Source organism: Ictalurus furcatus, chromosome 13 (genome assembly GCF_023375685.1).
Source record: "Ictalurus furcatus strain D&B chromosome 13, Billie_1.0, whole genome shotgun sequence".
Taxonomy (NCBI): Eukaryota; Metazoa; Chordata; class Actinopteri; order Siluriformes; family Ictaluridae; genus Ictalurus; species Ictalurus furcatus.
Genome location: NC_071267.1, coordinates 7,878,249 through 7,899,130, shown reverse-complemented (window position 1 = coordinate 7,899,130; position 20,882 = coordinate 7,878,249). Strand labels below are relative to the sequence as shown.

At 41.1% G+C, this 20,882-nt stretch overlaps 1 protein-coding gene across 1 annotated transcript in view; it reads left to right on the top strand.

Moving 5' to 3' along the window:
- Positions 1-20,882, top strand: part of pcdh15b (protocadherin-related 15b) — a 231,843-nt gene that overhangs the window by 162,550 nt on the left and 48,411 nt on the right. Inside the window, exons 23-24 of the mRNA XM_053640491.1 lie at positions 11,281-11,421; positions 11,610-11,722. Of these exons, the coding sequence (XP_053496466.1) occupies positions 11,281-11,421; positions 11,610-11,722 (254 nt within the window). The remainder of the gene's footprint in view (positions 1-11,280; positions 11,422-11,609; positions 11,723-20,882) is intronic.

Sequence of the window (20,882 nt, the reverse complement as noted above, 5' to 3'; positions counted from 1 at the left end):
CTGATTCGTACCCAAACACGGCCACAATTCCCTTTCATCCTGCAGCGCTTCCTTAAAGGAGGAAAGCAGCAAGGTAGCCGGTGAGCACACTCCACCGCGGGTTGGCTGGACGAGGATTGAAAATGAGAATTCAGAGCGAGACAAAATCTCAGATGAGCTCCCATACAGCTTTTGATGTTAAGCAAAGCTTGATGATTGTAGGTCAACACTGAGTCTACACAATACCAGTGTGGTATGATACAAAGTAAAAACAGCATAGATGCCAGACAAACAGACATAACAGATACAACAAACTGTAATAGACAGGAAAGACAAGAGAGACTGCATGCCGACAGATACACTGGTGCCATCTTGGAGCAAAGGTCAAAAGCTACTCCTACAAGTGACTCTCACAGCTTCAAGCTCATCCAGCCATGAATCCATCACACATACTACACCGTTGTTAAGAACTCCATTTACAACAACGTGGAGCCAGAATAGTCTATAATAAAAGGAACAGAAAATACAATATTGCACTCAGCCTCCCAAAATAAATAGCGCTCATCTCCTAACTATTCTACATAATTTATTACAAACTCAGAATATAATTAACAGATTATTATTAATGGGGGGCACAGTAGCTTAGTGGTTAGCACGTTTGCCTCACACCTCCAGAGTTGGGGGTTCGATTCCCACTTCTACCCTCTGTGTGCAGAGTTTGCATGTTCTCCCAGTGCTTCAGGGTTTCCTCTCTAGTCCAAAGACAGGAAAGATATAACATACTGCTTCTTAGCACAGAGCAGTATCCTGCTGTTTGACCAGAATTGCACACAGAGGGTTTGTTAGGGTATAGCCCCCAGGGACTCTATTTGGACTCCTAAAACAGACTTCTGATCAGATTATTGAGCTTGTATGCAGCATCTGTAATAATGCTATTGTGCCAGCACAATAATACAGAGACTTTGCTCTACCAGTCTGACAAAGCTAGAAGAAATCATTCGAGAGAACGTCATACACTATATGACCAAAAGTATGTGGATACCTGTCCATCACACCCATATGTGGGCCTTCACCAAACTGTTGCTAAAAGGTTGGAAGCACACAATTGTATAGGATGTCTTTGTATGCTGTAGCATTATAAATTACCTTCACTGGAACTATGGGCCCCAACTATGTTTCGACATGACAATGCCAATGTGTACAAAGTGAGGTCCATGATGACATTGTTTGCTAAATTTGGTGTGCAAGAACCTGAGTGGTCTGCACAGAGCCCTGACCTCAACCCCACCAAATACCTTTGGGATGAACTGGAACACAGACTGCGCCCCAGGCTTCCTTACCCAACATCAGAGCCTGACCTCAGTAATGCTCTTGTAGCTGAGTGATCACAAATCCCAACAGCCACGCTCCATAATCTAGTGGAAAGTCTTCCCAGAAGAGTGGAGGTTATTATAACAGCAAAGGGGAACTAAATCTGGAATAGGGTATATTCACAGAATTTGGCAGATACCCTTGTCCAGTGTGACATATCCTCATTTTAGTACAATTGTTGACGCACTAGACATCACTGAATTACTTTATCTTGTCAGTGATGAATTAGGGATTTCATAGTAATCAATAAATTGTCCATTTACAGTATTGAATTGTTGGGTTCCTTTTGAACTGTCCAAGTTGCTTTAGTCATGCCATCTTGCATAATTGTAGCAAACTGTTCATAGCAGAACTGTTTTTTATGACTTCTTGTTGTGAACATATATGGCAACGGCTATGATCCACAAATTAGTTTCATTTTGGCTGAGGTGGGAATCGTTGGATAGTCGGTTTTTTTGTTCAAACTGCACTCAGATATACTTGGATATTTGCATTACCGTCCTTAACCTCGTGTTTTATTCATAAGCTGTCTTCACTCAATACTAAAGTAAAACCAATTAATTTTTTTTTTAACTTTGCCTGCCTACACACTTTCTTTAAATTTGCTTAATTCTTATAATAGGTGAGCTGTAATTATATCTTCAATTATGTTCAATTATAAATTAAAAAGACAGGCTGACAGAAAGGGATTGATATTAATAAGAATCTACCACATGCAGAGATGGTGACGACGGAAAGTGAATGAAAGAGAATGTGAACTTTGACAAGACACGGCATGCCAGAGTTACAGTCATGTTTTTAGTCCCTGCAGCTTGCTCTATTCACCCCGAGTACTCAATTAGTAAGAGTCATTTAAGGATTAAGAGTCTAAGAAAACCGGCACTATTGGAGGATGTATCTCTTCTATGTGAAGGTGGATGAATGAATTTGGGATCGTGGCAGTGCTGAGAGGGTGAAGCCCACCCATTGTCTTTATTTATCACTTTCCTTCATTATCCATATTGTCTGTGGCACAGTGGGGTTGAAGCCCTGCATTGCTCCATGACAGCCCAACAAAGCATGTCAGCTTCAAAAAAAAAAAAGTCTTGAAAAACAGCAACAGGAAGGGAACATGCAAATAAGGTACTGGATGTCTAGTTCAATATGAATAATCAGGCTAAAAATGCACATCAGTTCTGATGTTTACTTGCCATAGATGTGTAAAATGTAGCTGTTTGCAACACAGTTTACAATGCAGAGAAACAGTTTTCAGTATACAGATTATTTTCATATAAGGAAGAGTATATATATTTCATATATAGTATATATATTTCGTATTGTTATGACAGCTTCTGCTTCAGACATGATGTATGAGCACGTTTCAGCATACAGTTCGATTTGTTTTCGTCAATTAGTTTTCAAGCTTGAAATGAAAACTGAAGGAAAGTGAGTTTTTAATGTCAAGGCTATTAATTTTACGAATGAACAACTGTGACATAATATAGTGCACTCATGTTACTGCTGATTCAGAATTTAACCAGCTTTTAAATATTTTTTTACTTTTTAAAAAAGTTTTAAAAGGTATAGTAACAATAATCAACAAGGGAAATATTAATAAAGCTTCATCACATATTATAACACGGTATATTGCCCAAAGTATGTGGACAACTGACCATTACACCCATATGTGCCCATACAAAATGACGAGCATTAACATGGATTTGGTCCTCCTTTGCTGTTGTAAAAGCCTCCACTAGATTTCAGAGCATAGCTGGGGAGATTTGTGGCCAATCAGCCACAAGAGCATTAGTGATGTCAGATTCTGATGTCAGTTGAGGAGGCCTAGGATGAAGTCTGTGTTCATCCCAGTTCATGCCAGAGGTGTTGGGTTGAGGTCAGGCCTCTGTGCAGGCTACTCAAGTTCTTCCATACTGAACTTGGAAATGTCTTCATGGAGCTCGCTTAATGCACAGAGACCCAAACATGCTGGAACATGTTTGGGTTTCTTACAGTGGTGTTTGAAAGTTTGTCAACACTTTAAATTTTTTTATATTTCTGCATAAATATGATCTACAACATCAGTTCCTGGAACTTCGACGTTGCATTTAGCATAACAGTATGGGAACGCGTGACCGGTATCTGAAGCTTGACCGGTATCTGAAGCTTGTGTAAAATCATGCCTCTACTTATAGGCCTGCCATGATCAGGTGACGTGGCAATTAAGCGCGTCGCATGATATATATATATTGCACCTGTGAACCACGCCGCCAGCCTTATTATCTTCAGCGAGACTGCATGTCTGTTGTTTGTGTGACAAAAACGCTTCATTTCTACTCGATATTTTCTCAAAATCTCTAAACGTTGGGTTTCAGAGCCTCGCAGATCTGGGCCGGCTGCTGCCAAGGCAGCTAGCCATCTCAGGTTCGGTGGATCTCTTATGGATCTGGAAGAGACGAGTGCTGCTCTATTTCTTGCTCTGTCTTCCAGGTTCGGCTCTCCGCTGGATTTGAGCTCGCGTTGCGTTGCGTCTCCTCCTTCCGCTATGGAAAGCCAAAAGGGGGGAAAAACACACAAAAATAATAGTAATAATTTCTCTCTGACTCGGAGGAGCCAGAAGGATGTGCTAAAAACTGAGAGCAGCAAATAAAGAGCTGCTTGAAGTGATTACTAAGGCTGGATGAGCCTTTTTCTCCCCAGTGAAAGTAAATCCCTCACACTGCAGAAACTCCCCTGTCTTCCAGAAGTGCATGACAAAATATCAGGCTTCTGGGGGAAAACCACGCATAAGCCATATTTATAACCCCATGATGCTGGATTATTCAGCTATTGTGGTGAATGAACGGCATGGCTATTTAGCTATGCTGAAGGTGGAGCAGGCGCTTGCGAGCTACCTCTCTCCATTGACGGCAGGTAATTGGGGGGCCGGCTTTGCATCCAAACCACCGTTTAAGGCAGCCGAGGCATGGGTGGGCAAGCCTATGCAGTAGTAGTCTTGCTTATGGGTCACTGCAGACAATGACAGTGTTGCAGGCCTACCAAGCAGACCTGCTGAGTGAGCTTGACATATGGCGGCATTTAAAAAAGCCAGTTCCTTCCCTGTTGTCTCGAGCTCACCCAGGCATCCACGAGTGGAGCCCCGGCCAGCACTAGTGCGAGGGAGACCCAGAAGGTGAGTATGGCAGCCCGCCAACCCCCGCAGATAGCCAGGGGAACCGGGCGGCCACAGTCGCAGTCTGCTACTCGGCCTGATCTGAGAATGGTCATGAAGGCCAAGCAGGCAAAGAAGAGCGGTCCTGAGGGGCCGTGGAGGGACGTATCAGGGGACATGAGGTTGTTAGGGCAGGTGGCCCCAATGCTACTGTAGGGCCTCCCCTAGCCAAGGCGGTCCCCAAGTTTTCAGTGTTCTCTGGTCAGCGAGCTGTCACAGGGCAACGAAAATTTGATGCTTTCCCTCCAATAGAATGTGGAATAGTTAACGTCACTAAAAGACCATCGGGCAGCGTGGAAACTACTGCCAAATGTGTCTCCATGGGTTCTGTCTACCGTAGAAAAGGGTTACCGGGTCCAGTTTATAGCTCGACCCCCCGCCCCGGTTCGGAGGTGTGCTCACAACAGTAATCAGCACAAACCAGACCCCAACGTTAGCACAGGAAGTAAGTTCCATTTTGGACAATGGGGCCATAGAACATGTACCCCGTTCCCTAAGGGAAGGAGGTTTTTACAGCCATTATTTCCTGGTCCACAAAAAAGATGGGAGTATGCAGGCAATTTTAGATCTGCATCATCTGAACCGTACTCTTCGGACATACAGGTTCAAGATGCTGATGCTCAAACTTATCGTGCCACAGATTCAGTTCAAGGACTGGTTTGTGGCGATAGATCTAAAAGGTGCATATTTCCACATAGAAATATCGCTAGCTTTGTCCCCTCGCACCTTCACAAAGATCATGGATGTCACTCTGGCTCCATTGTGACTCCAGGGCATCTGTGTACCAAACTACCTGGATGACTGGTTAATTCTAGCACGATCCAGGGAACTGGCGGTTCAACATTGAGATGTTGTTCTCGCCCACATGAAGAGCTTGGGGCTCAGGTTGAATCTCAGAAAAGTATGCTTTCCCCAGTGCAGTGGACAACTTTTCTAGGGGTTATAAGGATTCTACTACGATGAGGGCATGTCTATCCCCAACATGCGTAGGGTCAATCCTATCAACACTGAGCAGGATAAAGCTGGATCTTGGGAGACTATTGGCGTTTATGGGCCTATTGCACAGGAGACCGTTCAGTGGTGGCTGAGAAGTTGGGGGTTTCGTCCAAGGACGAAACCTCTGAGAATAATCAGTGTCACGCGGCGATGCCTACGTGCTCTGACGTGCCTACGTGCTCTTGGGTCACACTCTAGGGGTGTCTCCTTAGCGCAAGACGGTAATGAGAGACACCACCCTCACGGGCTGGACTGCAGTCTTAGACAGCTGTCCAGCTCACGGTCTCTGGTGCAGCCCTCATCTGGAGCAGGGTGGCTCCATCCACAAGTGGTGGAGTCCATACGGTGAGGTTTGGCCAAGTGGGATGGCATGTGTTCGCCTCCAAGGAGACAACACATGGCCCGCTGTGGTTCGCCCTCACTCCTCCCGCACAATTAGGGCTGGACGCCATGGTGCACATGTGGCCGAGGTCACATCTGTACGCTGTTCCCCCATCGCTCTGCTCCCACAAGTTCTAGCGAGAGTTCGCCAAGACAGTCTATGTCTGCTGCTAGTAGCACCTTATTGGCTAGCTCGAATATGGTTCTGAGAGATAATATCCCTGCGAGATGGCACTCCTTGGGAGATTCCCAACCGCAGGGATCCACTGTAGACCCAGTGAACTGCGCAATAGCTACAGTCATGGAGTTCTTACAAGAACATTTCTCAGCAGGGTGGGCTCCTTCTACAATCAGGGTTTACATGGCCGCCATTTCGGCCAGCCACGCCCCTGTTGATGGAGCCTCTGTGGGGCAACAATCTCTAACTTCGAGGTTTATGCGTGGTCTCAGGCGGCTGAGGCCCATCTGCAGGCCGCGCATACCTTCCTGGGAACTTCTGTGGTCCTGGAAGGTCTGTCAGGGGCCCCATTTGAGCCCTTAGAGTCAGCCTCTGAGAAGCTTCTGACTCTAAAGGTAGCTCTTCTGCTGGCTCTGACATCTCTCAATCGAGTGGGAGATCTACAAGCTCTCTCTGTTGCCCCTTCCTGCCTGACTTTGCCCCTGGATTAGCCAAGGCCTTCCTGTATCCTAGGCCGGATTATATTCCTAAAGTGCCTACATTGGCTGCCCACCCTGTGGTGTTGCAGGCTTTCTGCCCTCCTCCGTTCCTCAAACCGGAACAGGAGAGAATGCACCTGCCGTATCCAGTAAGGGCTCTCTGTACTTACGTCCACCGCTCTGGCCAGTGGTGTAAGTCGGTGCAGCTGCTGGTCTGCTTTGGCGGCAACAGTAAAGGTGATGCTGTGTTAAAGCAGCGCATCTCGAATTGGATAGTGGAAGCAATCTCTATGGCTTACGAGGCACACGGTCTCGCCACGCCTCTGGGCATAAGAGCTCATTCCACTAGTGCGGTCGCCTCCTCAAAGGCTTTGTCCAAAGGGGTATCCTTGCAGGATGTGTGTGCGGCTGCAGGGTGGTCTACGCCACACACATTCATTCGTTATTACAGCCTGGATATTCATTCCACCCCGGGCTACAGTGTCTTGCAGTGACCCTCGGGCTTGGGTATTTTTGAACAGGCCATACCCTCGGTATAACAGAGTGGGTATTCCCGTTCCCATACTGTTATGCTAAATGCAACGTCGAAGTTCCCTTTGAAAGGGAACGTCAGGGTTACACATGTCACCCTGTTCCCTGAGAAGGGAACGAGACGTTGCATAGCACTGTCATACCAGGGCAGGCCTGTGAATTGCGTCTTCGCTTCAGTTAATAGAGGCTGGCGGCGTGGTTCACAGGTGCCATATATATATCATGCGACGTGCTTAATTGCCACGTCACCTGATCATGGCAGGCCTATAAGTAGAGGCATGATTTTACACAAGCTTCAGATACCGGTCACGCGTGCAAGGCATTCCCATACTGTTATGCTAAATGCAACATCTCGTTCCCTTCTCAGGGAACAGGGTTACATGCATAACCCCAACGATTTTCCTAAAAGTCCTAAAAGTAGATAAAGAGAGAAACAAACAAATGAGACAAACATATTATGCTCAGTCATTTATTTATTGAGGAAGATTATCCAATATTACATATGTGTGAGTGGCAGAAGTATAAGAACCTTTGATTTTAGTACTTGGTGTGTCCCCCTTGTGTAGCCATAAGTGAAATTAAATGTTTCCAGTAATTGCTGATCAGTCCTGCACATCGATTTCTCAGTACAGAACAACATCAACTCTAGGATGTTGGTGGGTTTCCTCACATGAACTGCTTGCTTCAGGTCCCTCTATAACATTTCTATTGGATTAAGATCAGGACTTTGATTAGCCATTCCAAAACATTAACTATATTCTTCTTTAACCATTCATTGGTAGAATCACTTGTGTGCTTAAGGTCGTTGTCTTCCTGCATGACCCACTTTCTCTTGAGATTCAGTTCAGATGTCCTTACATTTTCCTTTAGAATTCGCTGCTATAATTCAGAATTCATTGTTCTATCAATGATGGCAAGCCATCCTGGCCCAGATGTGACAAAACAGGTCCAAACTACAATACGGTTCTTATGCTGGAATGCAGTGTTTTCCTTTCTCCAAACATAATTATCCAGAGCAACTTACATTTATTTATATATATGAGCAGTTGAGGGTTAACAGCCTTGCTCAAGGGCCCAACAGTGGTGATTTGAGAGTGCTGGGGTTTGAACTTACAACCTTCTAATCAGTAGCCCAGCATCTTAACCACTGAGCTACCACTACCAACACTTCTCATTTAAACCAAAAAGTTCTATTTTGGTCTAATCCATCAACAAATCAATTTTGTAATAGCCTTCTGGCTTGTCCACATGATCGAAGGAAATTGCAGATGGGCATGTTCATTGTGGCGAGCAGTGGCTTTTTCCTTGCAAAATGCACACCTGTTGTTCAGTGTTCTCCTGATGGTGGTCTCATGAACATTAACATTGGCCAATGTGAGAGAGGCCTTTAGTTGCTTAGAAGTTACCTTGGGTTCCTTGCTCTTAGAGTGATCTTTGTTGGTCAACCACTGCTGGGGAGGGTAACTATGGCCTTAAATTTCCTCCATTTGTACCCAATCTGTCTGACTGTGGATTGGTAGAGTGCAAACTAGGTTTTATAACCTATTCCAGCCTGATGAGCATCAACAACTCCTTTTCTGAAGTCTTCAGAAATCTCCTTTGTTCATGCCATGATACACTTCCACAAACTTGTGTTGTGAAGATCAGGCTTTGATAGATCCCTGTTCTTTAAATAAAACAGGGTGCTCACTCACACCTGACTGTCATCCCATTGACTGAAAACACCTGACTAATTTCACCTTCAAATTAACTGCTAATCCTAGAGGTTCACATGCTTTTGCCACTCACAGATGTATAATAATCAGCAGTTGGAGGGGTACTTTAAAAATGTATTCTATTACAGTTGCAAATTACTTCATAAAAAGTGTAATCAGCAACGTAATCCAAGTATCACAATATGAAAGTAATGTAATCTGATTGGATTTTTAAAATATTTTTGGATTACTCAAAGGTCACATAAGTAAATAAAGTCAAGAGAAAAGAAATGTGATCTAAAATACTTTTATTTAGAGTTTATTTTAGAGCTTAAAATCATGTTCACTGTTTGGATTTGTTTTAATAAAATAAATAAATAAAAGAGCACTGTCCCTGATGCGGGTAATATTACATCACAAAAGTGAGGGTGACCATATTCTGGTTTTCCAAAAAGAGGATGCCTTTTTTTTTTTCCAGGTATCTTAATAGCATTCAAAACAGTGTTACTATGAATGCAGACTTTAGTACACTGAAAAAGACACACTATTATATAAATCAAATTGGTTTCACTCTGCCCACGTTTTACATTTTTTCCTACATTATTTTGAATGTCAATGGAATATGTCCATGGAATAAAATAAAATATTAGATGCCGTGAATGTACCTTATGCCATTATTTACACATTTGAATAGCCATGTAATACGAAGCAATGGGATAACATGAACTTAAAAATGACCTTATATGGCCATGGGCATTGTTTCGACTATAGTCAAACAACTGTTTGATGCCGTTCACAACAGCGCTTCACCTTCCCAAATTTGCTGAGAGTAGGCTTTTATAATCGACCAGCTGGTGTGCGAGAAGGTGGGAAGCACAGAAAGAGATTAAAGCAATGCAAATATGTGCGCGCATAATGCAGTATTAGACCATAAGCACATCATAATGAATCTAAAGCCAAATCACAGACATTTTCTCAAATTTAGAAATCCCGGCTGGACACTTTATCTATTAACTTTGCGCAAAATTTATTTGTGCATGCACCAGGAGGTTGCTCATGTGAGCCAATCAAACAGCTGTCTATATTATGTCAAAATATTAATTCCTTTTAAATGAAAAAAAAATTGTAATCCTAATAGAATTCCCTTTTTTTTTTTTTTTTTTTTTTACAAAATGTACCTGTAATCTGATTACTTTGTTTTTTTGACATAACAGTAACAGATTATAGTTACCAGTTTTTTGTATCCTGATTACGTAATGCCCTTACATGTATTCAGTTACTCCCCAAGCCCGGTAATAATGGATCATTACCTCAGTAAATAAATGACCAAGTATAATATTTTTGTCTTGTTTAATAGGGTTCTCTTTTATCACTTGTATGAAAATCTGATGATGTTTTAGGTCACATTTATGGAGATATATAGAAAGTTCACATACTTTGAAGCACCACTGTAGTTCCAGTGAAGGGGAAATTGTAATGCTACAGCATAAAAACATCCTATCCTTCCAAGAAAAGCTTGGAACAGCATTTATTTATGTGTAGAATTGCTCATATGTCTGGAATGAATAAGATTTATAGTTTTTTTTCTATTGTAGCTTCTCAGTGTTTATGTTTTAAAAATGCCAGAAGTACTTTATCTTGTTCTTATATCTTGTAAAGAATTTTAAAAACATCAAAGATTTTATTTGCTCTGGGTATGCATGTTTGTCTTTTCAAGCTAACAGGAGTAAGGCTTGTCACTGCACAGAGCATAAAGGCAACGTAGGACACTGACTGAACTGAGAACAAAAGTCATTTTCAAAACATCTAAGGAGACATCTAAGGAGAAAAGAACATTAGATCATGAGACATTCTGAGTCATCTCATATTTATTCCATTAACCCCTTCTCATGGTACACTGGTGTTCCATTCTGCCAGCGGAATGGAAATCTACTTAAACATTTTCAATCAGTATTAGCAAATAGATTATTGTATCACTGCAGGTCTGTTATAAGATAAGTCAGGACACTGTTGTGTTTCTGTGTGTAGAGTAATGTGACTCTATGTGTAGCTGCTGGTGAACAGGGCGATGAGAAAGGGGAGGGGTATGAGCCCCCTGCTGGACAAATCATTTCAACAATAACATTGGTACAGAGATAAAACAGACAACACAACTAAAGCTTTTTTTAATATAGTAAAATACTGTATACCACTGCCACAATAATATTATAATATTTAAACATAGTAGACTAAATAAAACAAAAAAATAAATACTAATGAAAAAGTCTTAAAGCCTTAAGTGTCTACTATATGAGCCATTAACCACTACTGTAGAGTGTAACGTCAATGGAGTGTGACATCTAACTCTGGTAAAAAGAGTTAAATTGCTTACAGTAATTTCTGTTTTGTAAAGGACAGCAATTAAAATTGTAGACAAAAAAAGCTAGTACCAGGGCTGAAATTCTAGCATGATATCTCAAATGTATTTATGTTTTTGCCTCAAAGGGCACAGCAGCCAGTCGAGTGCACTACAAAGTGGACTTGGAGCACTTCCCCTACAGTTCCAGCATCTTTGAAGTAGAGGAGGACACAGGAAATATTCTCACCAGGGTCAATCTCAATGAGGAGCCCAACACCAAATTTACTGTGAGTACATATCTCACCTCGAATATCACAGAACTCTAAGCTTTTTACAAAAACTCTTTTTCTAACATCTGTTGTTTGTGCAGCTGCATCCCATCTCCTGCCTTGGAAGAATTATATTGTTCTTTGTATTACTTTTTTAATGCCTCTAGTTTTGTTCTAAAATTGATTTTTCTCTTGTCCCCCTGAAGCTGGCGATTATTGCTTATGATGACGGGGAGCCTGTGAAGTCCAATAAGACCCTGGTGGAAATTACCGTCCTGCAGCCCTCTGCCATTCCCATCTTCACTCAGGAAGAGTACAGGTTAATGCTCTCTTCAGAGAACTTTCAGAACTGCACTATCACACATAGACAAACAAATTTGTCATGATAACATCACAATATCTCAGAAAACACTCTTCTCTTTGGCAAAACAAATTAGAGTTGGAAGTGTATGAACGTGATTTGTTAGCACTGGATCCATTAAGCCAGGATTTACCAGTGCCTGGTTCATGTTTTATCAGAAATGCTTCTGAGAATTCTGAAAGCCCCGAGTGTGTGTGGTTGTTTGAAACAATTGGAAAGCTATGAGTAATAGATGATATGTTTTTCCTTTTTTTTTTTGCAATGGCCTTATCTGAGGAAGACAATGCACCATCACATTGTTTGATGGGAGATTTGAAAGCACATTCTTATGAGTGGTTGGCACATATTATAGTTTACATTATCGGTAACCTACTGTCTGATCCAAGGCTTTTGGATTTTTTCCAACGCTTGTCCAACTTGTCTGCAACTTCTCCTATAGGTGTTAATTCAAGTGCTTGGTGAAGCGGTAGTTTTCAGTGAAGTAAGGTAGTAACTTAGCAATTCAGACAGCCAAAAGTTGTTCATTCCAACACCAATTGGCTTGAGATAGTTGGGGGCTGGTCCATTTTTAGCTTTGTAGGCCAACATCAGTGGTTTAAATCTGATCTGGGCAACTAAAGATGAAGGGAATAGGGTAATGTTGGAGAACTTGGAGAAATTAAAAACAAGTTTGCAGCTACATTCTTGATCAATTGGATGGCATGCAGAGGTCGATCTGCCAGAAGCAAGTTGCAGTAGTCCAGTCTTGAGATGACAAGGGACTAAACAAGCACTTGAGTGGCCTCTCTGAATAAAAGTGGCCGGACCCTCTTGATGTTGTAAAGGAAAACCCTGCATAAACAAGTCAGGTTAGCAATATGAGGAAAGAAGGACAGTCAGTTGTCCGTTGTCCAGAGCTACCCCAAGGTTGTCTGCAAGTGTCAGTTTCTGTGATCTGAGAGTTGTACAGGGAGATAACATTATGACTTAACCTTGAAAGGGTAACCTATTTTTAAAGTTCTGCTGAGCAATTAAGTTACAAGTTAATCTATAAAAAAAAGTGTTCAATATTGATTTCTTACCTCACATTTATTCACACATTGCTGCAGAGATGGGCAGACAGTTTGGACACTTTGGTTTAATTAGCAAACTCAGGAATGCAAGGTTTGTTCAACTGGGGTTGGAATTTTTCACCAGACTGACATCAAAGCAAATAAAATACACTATATATCCGAAAGGATGTGGACGCCTAACCATCACACCCATATGTGAACCTTTACCAAACTGTTGCCACAAAGTTGGAAGCACACAATTGTATAGGATGTCTCTGTATACAGTAACATTAAGAAATCCCTTCACTGGAATTAAGAGGTAGCTTAGTGGTTCACACCTCCAAGGTTGGGGGTTTGGATCCCGCCTCTGCCCTGTGTGCACAGGGTTTGCATGTTCTCTCCATGCTTTGGGGGTTTCCTCTGGGTACTCCGGTTTCCTCCCCCAGTCCAAAGACATGTGTTGTAGGCTAATTGGCATTTCCAGATAGTTCATAATGTGTGATTGTGCCCTGCAATAGGTTGGCACCCTGTCCAGAGTGTCCTCTGCATTGTGCCCTGAGTTCCTTGGGATAGGCTCCAGGCTCACCCATGAGTCTGTGTAGGAACAGCAGTACGGAAAATTGATGAATGGATGGAACTAAGATTTTCAAACTTGACAATGACAATACCCTGTTTACAAAGCAAGTTCAATTAAGACATGGTTTGCTATGGTTGGACTAGAAGAACTTGAGTGGTCTGAAAAGAGCCCTGACCTCAACCCTTTGGGATGAACTGTGCCCCAGGACTCCTCTAGTGCCTGACCTCACTAATGCTCTTGTGGCTAATGAGCATAAATCTGCACAGCCATGCTCCAAAGTCTAGTGGCAGCAACAAGAGACTAAATCTGGAATGGGATGTTCAACAAGGACGTACTGTAGGTGTGATTTATCAAATGAGGTCATACTTTTGGCCGTATAGTGTATCAAAGTACTGACTGTATTGATATTATCAGTAGCATAGTCTAATTGAATATTGGTATAAAAAAAAAAGTGGCACTACAGCATGAAGTAATATCCAGTTTCTCGTGTATATTTTTTAGGTACCAAGACAGTTATCAGTGACACTTTCATTTTTATTAACATTGTTGTGTTAAGGGCCTCCTTATTTGCATTTGTCAACAATTAAAATAATCAGAAGCATTAAGTGATAAGTAATTACCATGTGCAGGCATCACAGGTATGACACTAGAATAAAAGTAAATTTGCTTTGCTAATATGTTGTCTTGATAGAAATGTTCCTATTCCAGATTTGATACTATCAGGTTTAAGGAGCTGTTCTGCTTGTTGCACAGACTAGATGTAGAGCCACGTTTGGAAAAGTACTTGAAATGATGTGAACCTGCCAGTTCCGCTTTTATAATAAAATTTTATGAATATGTATGATAGCTCTAAGGTAAAGTGTACGAATGTACTATATCCACAATATTGTTTTCTCAAAGGGCAGAGTGCACTTTCCTTGAATGCATTATGGGTACTTTATTAGATTAAATGTTTAATATATTTGACACCAGGGGTAATCAATTCAGTTTTTTTGGCAAATAAAGCAAATAACAAATGCTCGAGAAGTAGCCCGCTAAATGGCTTTTATTGATTTAAATAAAGGAACAGGGAGCCTTCGTTCATGGCATTTTATATTCTGGCTCCTTGTGTACTTTTACTTGAAAAAATGATAAATATGTTACATATTTCCATTTTAAAACAGTCTTCAGAAAAGCAACCTGTTTCAGTAGTTGTGTACCATGTGACTGATGGAGTTGAGTTTATTGAAACTATTCAGTTTGAGGTAACTAAATTGAATGATTGATCAGATAAAAAAAGAAACAGGAGGTAAAAAGGCATGTAAGATGTCATGCACAGACACAGAGTCACTCCTTATAATCCCCTGTAAGGCTGAAAGCTCACATAACAATCCATACTGGGATTACAATATATGGCAAGCAAAATAAATAGTTAGACGGTTAAATGTTATGATAGACTGGTACAGATGATGATGACAACGACGAAATCACAAGCCTCCATTTAATGCTCCAAATATACATTTCTGTATCTGTATTCATACTTTAAACCTGAAATGGATTTGGCCTAAATCTGAATGGTTTTGGTTTGTTTGCTTTTAATTAAATACAGTCCCCTCCAAAACTATTGGGACAGCAAGGCCAATTAATTGTTTATGATGTAGACTGAAGATATTTGGGTTTGAGATCAAAAGATGAATTAAGAATTTCAGCTTTTATTTCCTGGTGTATGTGGATGTGTTACATGACACAGAACATAGCATATTTTGTATCAGACCACCCAATTTGTAGGCGAACAAAAATATTGAAATATGTGTCTGACAGGTGTTTCTTGTTACCCAGGTGTGTCCTTGTCACAACTTAGAGGCCTAGATGGATGCAAGTGCAGATAGCTTTAATACAAACAACAAGCACAAAACAGGAACTTAGAGCTAATGGCAAGAACACTAAGGCTAGGAATAAACATTAAACAAAGATCATAAACAGCACCCAGGCATGAGAAGCTGGGTCATCAGCTTCAGCAGTGCAAGAAGGCAGAGCAACGTCCTCAGCGGAACAGGAAGGCAGAACTTGGTCGGCTGCGTCAGCAAACTCTGGCGTGAGCAGAACTTGGTTGGCCATGATGTCAACCTCAGACAGGAACTGGGTGTGCACTCTGAGGTTCAGGTGTGGGGTGAAACACAGAGAGATGACATGATATTCCTGGCCTGGCTTGAATGCGGAGAAATGGCTACTGCACAGCCAGCAGGAGGAACGAAGCTCAAGGTGGAGCCTGAGGGAGAAGCGACTTTCCCCATGAAGGTAGAGTGGGAAGCAAAGTCCACCACAAAGCCAGAGGGAGGAGCGATGCTCTCCATGAAGCATGAGGGTGGAGTTACATACGTCGCGAAGCAAAGTAAAAGTCCTCACCCAAGCAGGAAGGCGGAGCGACATCCTCAGCCGAGCAGGAAGGTAGAGCAAGGTCTGGAGCGGAGCCTGGCGTAGTGATGTCCAAGGCGGAGCAGGGAAGAAAAGCGGAGCTCTTGGCCACGCCAGGAAGCAGAGCAACATCTTCAGTTGAACAAGAATGCTGAGCGGCTTCCTCAGACGAGCAGGGAGGCTGAACAACATTCTCCGTCGACTCGGCATGCTGTACGAGATCCCCAGTGGGGAAGGTAGGGTTCCAGCCTGGTTGGAAGGCTCCCCTTTGGCATACCCCATGACAGAGTGCATCACTTCGAGCCGTTCCCGATTGGCTTTAATTAGGGAGAATTTCCCTTTGTTCTCCCACCATGGTTTCTCCCTTTCATACAGGGCCTCTTGGATCCTGAAAAATTCTGCTGCATCCATTGCAGGTCTTGCGTTCTGCCACAACTTAAAGGCAGAGACAGATGCAAGTGCAGATAGCGTTAATACAAATACCACCAAACACAAAACATGAACTTAGAACTAGTGGCAAAAGCACTAAGGCTAGGAATAAACATTAAACAAAGACATTAAACAAAGACCATAAACACAGCTGCAGAGACAACGATAAACAAAGACAAACACAAGACAGGGAGTGCAGTGCAAACTGTGGCTAATATACACATAAGTGCTTGTTAACATGAACGTGATTCAGATGCAGGTGGTCATGTGACCATGATGCAGTGCGGTGCAGTGGCTGCTGGGAACTGTAGTCCAGAGTTCCTTCTCTGATATTACATGACAGTCCTGTTAGACTGATTGTTTAAACAACAAAAACCTCTGAACATCTATCTCAGTTTCACCTGTGAAGACTACGTGTGTTATTAAAAAGGATAAGCCAACATAAAGATTAGAGAGCTGTTTATGGGAGTAAAGCAAGCCATTTTAAAGCTGAGAAAAGAGGGAAAGTCAATCCGAGGCATTGCACAAACATTATAAACAGTATAAAAGGTTGTATGTTTTATGTTGTTTAACACAGCTAGATGTAAATACCAGGAAATAAAAGCTGAAATCCTAAACTCTCGGCACATATCCATGATCTTAAACCCACGTCTTTAATTTTATCTGTGACCATTCATACTAAGCTACATCACTCAAGTCTCAGTTAGAGATGTGAGTGGGAATGTTTTCTCAATCCCAGTTATTATTTTTGTTTAAACTCACCCATGATATTTTCGAACAGTTCTGTACAGTTCTATTTAAATAAATTTAAACAAAGCAGTCACCAAATTTAAACCACCACAATCCTGACCAGGCAGTTACTAAGGATGAATGAATGAATGCTGTAAATCCATTGAGCACATTCATGCTAAGGAGCTTCATACTGACCACTTGTGTGCAAATGAAAGTAACCGCCCACATCTAGTCTCAACCACATACTCTGTGAATATTGCGCCTTATTTATCAACTTGTATATGAATTAATTTATTTATAAATCATTCATAGGCGCATTTACACAAGAAATTTGCTATTCATAAGAACCTAGTTAGTTTGGAAAAGTGTTTCCTATATGCTTCAATTGTATAATTAGCAATGAGTTGCCGCAATTTTCTATACAAATTATACTCCAGTATAAATAGCTTATTTATTTCAAGCATACATGTGGAATTAATGTAAAAATTGTAAAATCCATTTGTTTTGTATTAAATGGTCCTAACAAAAGAAATATTCAATATGAAAAAATATAAATAATTACACAAATCCAGAAATTTAGACAAATGAATTGTTTAGTTAAGACTAAAGACATATAGTCATGTGAAAAAAGTACACTGTATAGAAATCGTTGGGTTCTTTGACATATTTGGACAAGCAAACATTTGATCCTGTTTGAAGCAGCGCCTGTTAATAAAGTTGATAAACTCTATCAAATCACAATTCATCTCATACCAACTTTGAAGCATGGTGCGTGGTGGAAATGGTTTGGGGTTGCTTTGCTGCCTCAGGGACTGGACAGCTTGCATTCATTGATTCAACTATGAATTCTGCATCATATCAAAGAGTGCTTGAAGATAATGTGAGGTCATCTGTCCGAAAGTGGACCTTTTAACAAGATAATGATCCAAAGCACACTTGCAAATCCACCAAGGAATGGTTCATAAAGAAGAAATGGAGGGTTATGGAAGGCCTAGTCAATGCCCAGATTTGAATCCCATTGAAATGTTGTGTGGGGTTTTGAAATGCGCAGTACATGCAAGAAAACCCTCAAACATCTTGAAACTGAAAGAATATTGCACGGAAGGGTGGTGAAAAGTTCCAACAAGCCTGGTGTGCAATTATGTAAAATGCCTACAAGAAGTTATTTCTGCTAAAGGGGGCAATACTAGCTTCTGAGGCCAAGGGTATACTTTCTTTTTTCCACAGAAGAATATTACATCTATTGATGTTTCTGTAAATGATTGAAAATGCTATTTTTTTCTTGTGGTTTTGTTCAAGTATATCAACTTCATTAATAGGCACTGTTTCAAAGATGGTCAAATGTTTGCTTGTCCAAATATGTCACAAAAGCCAACAATTTCCATGGGGTATACTTATTTTCTCACATGACTGTATATAAAAGGAGGACGGGCTGGTCTGCACTGTGGCTCAGCTGGCATTAGGTCACTGGAAGATTTAACGCATGCTGCTTAGGTGGAAATGGATATTTATAAAAAATTTTCAGAGGAAGAAAGCTGGCTTATAAATCGGTTCCATTTGCCCCGGCGTCTTCTTTTAATGCTGTTCAACACTCTAATTTGTCGAACAAAATGATCTTGTGCCATTTCTGTGCACATTCCAAGTTTTGTCAGTGCTTGATTTTTTCCTACTGGCATGTTTCAAAGAGCAATAAGTTACCAATCTGGTATGATTCAACCTACAACAAGCTGTATACTCCTCAGTGTTCTGCGTGCCATCATTGGGCTCTTTCCCAACTACATCAAGTTTCCTTATGACACGTTCTCTCCTCCTTTTCTACAACTGCATCGGGGAAGGGGCTTTTGAGATGCTGAAAAGTGTGTCTGCTTGTTGAAGACTTCTGCCAATAGTGGCCTAGACACAAAACAATTAAACATTGGTGTCTATTGTCACCTGGGTATGGGTACAGTAAAGATATATGTTTTCCCCCTGGTGTTTTCATATCAAACCATTTTCATTTTAGCTCACATAATTCACCCTGTCTACAGATTTTATTGGTGCTGTTACACTGCTAAGCAATATTTTTAAAATTTGCGTAGAAGTGAGTCAAAATAACTTCCACTTCCACCTGAGAAATTCCTTTTCTCTCTCTCTCATTTTGTGCGTTCAGCTCTCTGTGAACTTTTTCTTTAATGGAGTTTTGTGGTTCTCACTAAATACAAATGTGTTGTACGCTCTTTGTAGGTGATTGGTATTAAGCAACATAAACACGTGAGTACAAAGAAAATCAGAGTTAACAAAACATTTGTAAATCTAGTGGGAATTTGTATTTCAGGATGGCTGGCGAAAAAACATCAGCATTTACATCAACATATTCTAACAGATTGATAAATAAAGTTTCAGTTTGAATAATGCTTTGTATTCATTTACGTCCCTACTGCTCAGACAGCAGTCTTTTTGGTTGCTTTGTACTTCGTCTAATTATATACTATGATGGACAACAAGAGAAATCGCATCTTACTGAGAAACAAAACAATGTTTCATTAAATAGTCAAATATGCAGTTGTTTTTTCCTCTAGCAAATGTGAACTGTGCAAATACACAAATACAGTCTGATGAAAGGATTTTGCTTGTGGCAGTTTCCAAGATTTCCTCTATTAAAACTGTCAGCCTGTGCATTTTGCAATGCAGCTTATCCCATAAAACCCACCTAATGAAGTTACAGCAACTTTCACTAAATCACCAACCGGGCACCTTGAAACTTCAGAGTTCGTCATTTTGACGATCACAGCAATCGCTGTCTTATTTTTCTGCTTACCACCATGGATGCTTACATACATCTTTTTCTCCCCAATCCTCCTACTCCTGGTGCATCAATATACAGGAGATTAATCTGCCATGGTTCTGAGGCAAGATTTGTGAATTTGAGTGCTTAACACATGCTTGCAAGTAGTTTTTTTTTTTTTTTTTTTTTTTTTTTTTTTAACTGAAGGACGGTTTTGAACTCTTATCAGAGCAAAGATTGTGTCTGATGTGTGTTTTTAGTTTCTGTAATGAGGTAATGATTAGGCCGTGCTTTGAAAAAGTATTTTTCCCATTTCTTCTGTTTTTGTGTACATCTCATACTAGATTGTTTCAGAAATTAAAACAAAATCTAAGATAAATCAAAGGCAACCAGAGTAAACACAAGACACAGTTTTTAATTGATAATGTTATCTATTGAAGCAAAAAAATTATCCAATACCAACTGGGCCTGTGTGAAAATGTATTTGCTCTCATATTTACTAATTCCTCAAATCTATGAACTGCATTTATAATGGGTTTCAGCTGGACTAGATGCAACCAGGCCTGATTACAGCAAACCCTTTTCAATCAACTCAACACTTAAATAGAACTTTGTCAACAGCATGAAGTTGGTTAAAAGGTCTTACCCAGTAATACACTATGCCAAAATTGAAAGAAATTCCAGAAATGATGAGGAGATTGAAACAAATCAGTCTGGGAAGGGTTACAAAGCTATTTCAAAGGCTCTGGGACTCCAAAGGACCACAGTGAGGGCTATTATCTACAAATGGAAAAACTCTACACAATAGTGAACCTTCCCAGAAGTGGCCGACCTTCCAAAATTCCTCCAAGAGCACAGCAGCTACTCATCCAGCAAGACACAAAAGAACCAAGGACAACTTCAAAGGAACTACAGGCCTCTCTTGCATCAATAAAGGTCACTGTTCATGACTCCACTTTCAGGAAGACACAGGGCAAAAATGCCATCCATGGAAGGGTGGCAAGGCAAAAACCACTGCTATCCCAGAAGAATATCAAGGCTCGTCTGAATTTTGCCGAAGCACACCTTGATGATCCTCAAATCTTTTGGGAGAATGTTCTGTGTATTTATGAGTCAAAAGTGGAACTGTTTGGAAGCCAGAGGTCCTGTTACATCTGGTGTAAACCAAGCACAGAATTCAAAAAACATAAC